Source organism: Cebidichthys violaceus, unplaced genomic scaffold, assembly GCF_023349555.1.
Source record: "Cebidichthys violaceus isolate CVI_PGR_0920_01 unplaced genomic scaffold, fCebVio1.0.p SCAF_15, whole genome shotgun sequence".
In the NCBI taxonomy this organism is placed as follows: domain Eukaryota; kingdom Metazoa; phylum Chordata; class Actinopteri; order Perciformes; family Stichaeidae; genus Cebidichthys; species Cebidichthys violaceus.
In genome coordinates, this window is record NW_027176318.1 from 13274595 (window position 1) to 13281531 (window position 6937).

Below are 6937 nucleotides of genomic sequence, written 5' to 3' on the forward strand. Positions count from 1 at the left end.
GGTGACCATGCACATCCTTGCCACCTACGGCATTCATATTTGTTTAAAAAGTGAAATAGAAAGAAGTTCAGAGACGATTATAGTCACTATAGTAAGGCTTTAAAACACGCTGACGTCTGGGTTGTCACAACTGCTGCGATCCGAAATGGCTGTGAAAAGCAAATTTGCATCGGGAAACACAAGCAGACAACACACACACACACACACGCACAGTGTTTGTCTCTCTTGCACAGACAAACACAGCGATTCTTATTTCTGTCACAGGGAGAGAAGTGCAGGTGGTGTAACCTTTTGCTGCTAGTCCTGTCAGAGTGAAAAAACCCAGCTGTGTGGTGGGAATGACATACTGCAAATAGGCCTTCAGCTTCTTATTGGCATTCATGGAGCCTAACACACACACACACACACACACAATCACACACACACACACACACACAATCACACACACACACACACACACACACACACACACACACACACACACACACACACAAACAGCTACACTTCCCCGCTTGTCACCCTGCATATTGATAAGCCCATCCAGAGCACCATCTTGTGGACATTTCCAACTCTGGCGGTTGTCTAAAATGTCACTTTTGATTACATCCAATTAAGCAACCGCCTAATAAAGTCTAATCAAAAGAGCCTGGGAGGAGGGTTTTTTCTCACAAGACACAATTTTAACTATGAATCTAATTTCTGAAAATCAATTTTCTGTCAGAAAATATAGCATCATTAGCGTCTCTCCTTGGCATTTCTTATATAATCGATGCTTCTTAAGCTTGAAGTTGGATCAAAAGAAAATAGCAGAACTACGTAGCGCTTCTTTGCATGACTAACATGACTAATTTCTGGCTGACGAACACACAAACACAGCCTCACCCCCTCGCCCAGATCCCACCCCCCCCCCACCCCCCCTTTTGCTCAATGTGTGGATGATGCCTGTCTCCCCGGGGGGGGGGTAGCGATGCAGCCCCGCAGCCTGCGCTGCGGTGCAGCCATCTGCAGCGCAGTGGGGAGCAGCGGACACCTCAATAATGCATCTGCTACACTTTCCTCGCCAATCGTTTCCAACTGAAAACCCTCCCCTCCCTATTAGAAATGAATGGCTCTGCCCTAAAGGCGTGGATCTAATGCATTGCAGGCCACATCTTTTCATATTTTTTTTTTATTTTCTTTGATTCTTCGTTTTTTATTGACGCCAAAAAGGGCTTTGCTTTCAGCATCCTGCTTCGAACAGTTGACATCTTTGAAGCTGCTCTAATCAATATTTGCGTATTAACAGATGATCAAAGCTTTACGTAGCGTTTTAGCATCTTTCAGCTCATAGTTTTGGTTTGATGGATCACAGCTTTACTGTATTGTTTCACTGTCGTCAGCATTGATTTCATGCACAACAGGCAGCTGATTTCAGCATCAAATGGCAGAACGAGTTAGCGACTAGCTGGTGAACATAGTGCAGAATCTAGCAGCTAAAGAGTCAGATATTTCCCTCAGGAGCTGGTGGAGACTGAAAACAGAGTCAGGTGAACACAAACATGACTCCAAAGAAGTGATACTGATGCTCCCTGACTGCTGGGTGTAGAAACACACAACTGTTTGCCAACGAGTTCATCGTATCGTCTTAAAAATCTACCTCCACTGGACACTATAAGATTATTTCAGTCATCCGCACCTTGAGAATCTCCTCCTTATCTTATTTATGTCATGGTTTGTTTACAAGCCTCACTCCTGCTCCAAACGTATTGACCGGCTAACTCAAAGGTCGCCATGAAGACAAGCAATCGGCTGGGCTCCGGTACACGCAATGGCCTCTGATGCCGATACCGGCCCGCTTTCTCGCAGGTGGAGCCAAAAAAAACAACCTATACCTCATCTTCAGGTGCAGTCCTAATAGAAATGACAGTGTGAAGCCCTGCGATCGATGGCTTGGATAGCAGGATCACCTGGCAGTGTGAGTCAGTCCAGCTCCACAAAGACTACAACCACAAAATGAGTTCAGTCAACAAACACAGCATTGAAGATTTCACTTTTTAATTATGTTCGTGAAATTCTGGTTTTGTAAACTTCTACATAGTGTTTGAATGATTTCCATAAGGACAAGGCTCTTTGAAGCAGACACTTTCATCACTACAAACAGCAGTCACAATGATCTCCTTTGTGACTTCGTTTACAGTAAATCCAGAGAATGAAAAGCAGGGAAATAAAAAAAAGGTGCGAAGCCTTGAATTGCTTTGCAAAAAAAGAAAAAACGAGTAAAAACACTCAAAGAGGAGACGATGACGTCCACATGGTTATATAATAATTCTTTTGAAAATGTTCGCATTTAATTGCATTTCACATTCAAGAGGATGAAACACAAGGCTGCCAAATCAACACTTAAGAAAGGAAAGTAGAGATCAATCAACAGGAAATGAATTAGCAGCTATTTTGTTTATTGAATAATAAGTTCTGCCATTTTCCAAGCAAAAAAAAAGCAAAATATCTGATTCCATTTTCTCAAATGTGGAGTTTTGATGATGTTTTTTTATTATATATGATAGTGAACAGAATATTGTTTTGGACCTTTAATAATCATTAGTTTCAGCCCAGAGAAAGCAAACATGTCTACACAAAACAATATGAATTAATAGCAATAAAAACATTGAAACATCACAATTGACACCAAACACAAGTCTGAATATACAGAATGCTTAAATTACACACTCAAGGTTTTCTGACTATGCAATGACCGTAACATCTATTCATTTTCATCTGCAGTGGACGTCGGCTGACTTTATGTCAGAGGTCCAACACAGAGAGACGTACAGACAGCTGGGCAGCGTGTTTGTCCTCAGACTTCATGACAGTTTCATCCATTACAGCTGAGAGAAGAGTTGAGCAGCACTGTCGACGTTTACAGATTCCTTCGGTGGCTCTTTGACGACCTAAAGACAACAATCAGCATTACTTACATCAAGAGGAGTACGACGCTGGATGATTAATACGTTTTATTTCTTCTTTACTCCCTACCTTTGTCTGTTTCTTTGGTTCGGGAGCTACAGACTTGGAGATGCTCTTCACATCCCTCTGGACTTCTGTAAAGACTTGATTGAGGTTCTCCACTTTCTCATTCTTCACCGCATTGATCTGTGAATCCACAAATTACAGTTTGCAGCAAACGCCACACACTAATGAGAATATAAACGACAGCAGAAAAGAGAGATCTTACGTGTTTGAGCGTCGTCTTAACAGGTTTCGCTTTGTTCTTGTGCTTCAAGTGCTTCTTTTCCACTCGAAAGACGTTCTTCTGCTTCTTCCCCTTTTGTTTATTCTTCCCCATGTTACCTGAGGAGAGAACACCAATTAGCTCGGATCGGCTCACGGGAGGGATTTCATTTCTAGACCGCAGCCTCGCTTTAATCCTGACTGCTGTGTTATGCCTGCTCTTAAGTGGAGGTTTACACATTGATCTTACAGGCTCACTACTCTGCTAAAGAAAAAGAGACAGATGTGGAGATTGTTCCACATTCTCCACATGCCCCGTACAGCCAGCAGCCAGCTGATTATCTACGCCTCCGTTCACGCCAAAAGCTGGCTCGTAAAACTTGAACAAGGTCAAGAGGTTCGGACGAATAAGCCTTATTTATGATTCTGAAATGCTGCATGAATTGAGGCCAAGCGCACCGATTCGGGCCAAGAGTTGAAGCAAGAACAAAACAAACCTTCACCATAAGTAAAAGATATAAGTCGCCTTTGAGAAAAGCACCTTCCACGTGAATCTAATGCAGCAGAAGCAGAAGTGATAATAAACCGTTTATGTAAATTACATTATATATGCTTCAGATGGAAGGACATTGGCTTACCAACATATACAAAAAACTAAATGGAGAGAAATAGTATTAATAACCTGCCAAAATACAGTCAAGTGGTAGGAGAGGATCGTAACAAAGTACTCAAGTACAATATTATAGTACTTGAATATTTGCAACTATATATGTAATGCAACTTTATACTTGTACTCCATTATATTCATTCGACGGTGTTAGTTAATTTTTCGTGTTAGGTTATTAATACAAAATATAAACTAACAAATGCATTATGATACATTAGTATATCATGGATTAAGCTATTCTAATTTTGTATTCTATTTCTTCAAATTAAATTGCTCTGTTATTTTATTGTACTGTATATATTGTGCATTTCCATACGTAATATTTTATATTTTTATATTTTATTTACTCTGTAAATTGCTGCTGCGGATGAATACAGTTTATATCTATCTATAGATCTAAATCAACTAAAATTAGCTCCATTTTTACCAGCTTCCACGTTAAAGCAATGAACACATGAATGCATTAATAATTGGAATTAATTAATATAATACTAATTCTGGAAAGGGTCGCAGTATGAGTGCTCTTACGTTTAGTACTTAAGCATATTTTGATGCTCATACTCAGACTTTTACTCGAGTATTTTTTTCACACCGTGGTATAAAAGATCTGAGTAACTTCATGGGGGCGACATATGAGTCCTGTTAATATCTAGAGGTAAACAGATGAAGCTCGTAGTCTGTCTGCTGGAGAAACATTAAACTGTATACATAACCCACTGGATATGCAGTTAGTCAAATATAGGTTAACGGAGATGTTGTTGTCAACACTGTACATGTGTCGCAAGAGATATTTTTGTCATTTTTTGCATGATGTTGATTAAATTTAACAAACGGGATAAAACACGGTGTTCACAGCTTAACGATTCCACCGTAAATACTTAAAAACAAACCGTATTTCAGGAGCTGTTGATATCCTCACGTGTTAGCTGCTGCGAAACGTTCCTTCCTTGTTACGTCATCTGCGTGCGACGGCTGTTGTTGTCAAAGATGAAGAAGAAGAAGAGCCGAGAAGAACACGACCGGGGCTAAGGGAGTTTTTTTAATGTCGTTGTCGTGTTAAAGCAGTTGATGGAAGACACGGTGAGAAGACGCCAACAATGGCGACTCGAAAACTGAAGCGAGCCGGCGTTTCAGACGACGTGTGTGAGCAACTCAAGCGACATCAGATAGAAAGTTGTAAGGACCTGTTGTCGCTGAGTCCCGTCGAGGTGATGAACGCCGCGGAGCTGAGCTACCAGAGAGCCTCGGAGCTGCTGCGGTCGGTGAGCAGAGCCGTCGCACCGCCTGTCACCACGGCCCTGGAGCTGTGGAAGCAACACTCCTGCTTCTCCACGTCGTTGCCCGCTCTGGACAGACTGCTGGGGGGCGGTCTGCACCGTGGGACCCTCACAGAGGTGACGGGCCCCTCTGGCTGTGGGAAGACTCAGATGTGTTTGATGCTGAGCGTCTTGGCCACTCTGCCAAAGAGCCAGGGCGGCCTGGACAGCGGCGTGGTCTACATAGACACCGAGTCCTCTTTCTCTGCTAAGAGGCTGGTGGAGATCGCGCAGAGCCGGTTCCCAGACCACTTCGGCTGCAGGGAGAGAGCCCAGCAGATGGCCGGGCGGGTGCACGTCTTCAGGGAGCTCACCTGTCAGAATGTCCTCGACAGACTGGACAGACTGGAAGAGGACATCATCTCGACCGGAGCGGGTCTCATCATCCTGGACTCCGTGGCCTCTGTGGTGAGAAAGGAGTTTGACACGACGCTGCCCGGGAACCTGATGCACCGCAGCGACATGCTGGGCCACGAGGCCTCCACCCTCAAGTACCTGGCCCACCAGTTCAACATCCCCGTGGTTCTCACCAACCAGATCACTACTCGCGTGGGGGGTCAAGGGTCGGAGGGGGGTTCTGGGTTCGTGACAGCGGCTCTGGGGAACACGTGGAGTCACAGTGTCAACACACGTCTCATTGTCCAGTATGTGGACGCACGCCAGAGACAGATACTGATCGCCAAGTCGCCCGTGGCGCCGTTCGCGGTGCTGAACTACACCATTGAGAAGCAGGGCATCTGTATGGACGGAGGGGACGGCCAGGGGGCCTTGTATGAGGGCACAGATCCAGGCCTCCAACCGATCAGGGTGCAGACGGAATTCAACTGCAACCTGACCGAACCTATGGACTGAAGAAACACAGCAATGACTCTCCTGCGTGTGTGTGTGTGTGTGTGTGTGTGTGTGTGTGTGTGTGTGTGTGTGTGTGTGAGTGTGAGTGTGAGTGAGGCCAGAGTGTGACACGGTTATTTTATTAAAGCCAATACATCATTTCACCTGACTTGTTGCATCCTGTCTCATCACAGATAAGAAATACTCTGTTGCAAGTGAAAGTCCTGCATTCAGAATCTTACTTGCAGCCACCAGAAGCTTTCATGTTGTGTCGATGTTGGCGGACCCTGTGGACTAAAGCACCAGAGTCCCTTTTACAAAACCTCTCGTTTTACTGCAGCGGGGTCTGACAGTCTGCCTCATGCAGTCCTGGTTCTGGTTCTCCCGTGCCTCCTTTCCTTCCAGCGGGCCCAGCAGTACGGCCTGGGCCTCCAGCAGCGTGGTGTCGGCGTTGGCTTCCAGCGAGGCTGATGCTCGGCTGCTGGCCGGAGGAAGAGACGCTGCTGCTGCTGCTGCTGCTGCTGCTGCTGCTGCTGCTACCGGGCGCAGAGCTCTCCACCTCCCACCGGAGCTTGATTTTATCTGATTTGGCACTGAATCCGACCCGGTGGCGCCGATGACGAGCATTAAGAATAACTATAAAGAAATCTTCCCTCTGATGGTCTCGTTTACTTATGTAATCCACATAAAGGCGTCCGTATTAAATCAAGACTGTTTCATAACCAGTTAAAAGTTCAAAATGAATAGAATCAAAATGAACTTAAAGTACCAAAAGTAAAAGTACTCATCATGCAGAATGACCCATATCAGATTATGTGTGATTATAATTGGTTTTCATCACTTTAAATGTTGCAGATTGAGGTTGAGCTCATTTTAATTACTTGATATCTTGCTGGTAGTTTAATGTAATCTATCC

General features: G+C 44.4%; 2 protein-coding genes across 2 annotated transcripts; one reads left to right on the plus strand and one right to left on the minus strand.

The window, feature by feature from the left end:
• Positions 1 to 2017: 2017 nt before the first annotated feature.
• On the minus strand, positions 2018 to 4863 carry LOC137871985 (ribosomal biogenesis factor-like). The gene is made up of 4 exons (XM_068710141.1): positions 4765 to 4863; positions 3212 to 3327; positions 3013 to 3129; positions 2018 to 2927 (listed from the first exon to the last, which is right to left on the minus strand). Exons 2-4 carry the CDS (start codon positions 3320 to 3322, stop codon positions 2859 to 2861), a joined length of 297 nt encoding a protein of 98 aa, XP_068566242.1. The 5' UTR covers positions 3323 to 3327; positions 4765 to 4863; the 3' UTR covers positions 2018 to 2858.
• Positions 4864 to 4964: 101 nt separating this feature from the next.
• On the plus strand, positions 4965 to 6185 carry rad51b (RAD51 paralog B). The gene has a single exon (XM_068710139.1). The coding sequence runs from the start codon at positions 4972 to 4974 to the stop codon at positions 6040 to 6042; it is 1071 nt and encodes a 356-aa protein (XP_068566240.1). The 5' UTR covers positions 4965 to 4971; the 3' UTR covers positions 6043 to 6185.
• The last annotated feature ends 752 nt before the right edge of the window (positions 6186 to 6937 follow it).

Bases quoted from the DNA above. Each gene is read 5' to 3' on its own strand.
- LOC137871985 (XM_068710141.1), bottom strand. From the start codon at position 3,322: ATGGGGAAGAATAAACAAAAGGGGAAGAAGCAGAAGAACGTCTTTCGA. The intron at 3,130-3,211 runs GTAAGATCTCTC...GTGGATTCACAG, and splicing joins TTAAGACGACGCTCAAACAC to ATCAATGCGGTGAAGAATGA. The intron at 2,928-3,012 runs GTAGGGAGTAAA...TGTTGTCTTTAG, and splicing joins AACCAAAGAAACAGACAAAG to GTCGTCAAAGAGCCACCGAA.
- rad51b (XM_068710139.1), top strand. From the start codon at position 4,972: ATGGCGACTCGAAAACTGAAGCGAGCCGGCGTTTCAGACGACGTGTGT.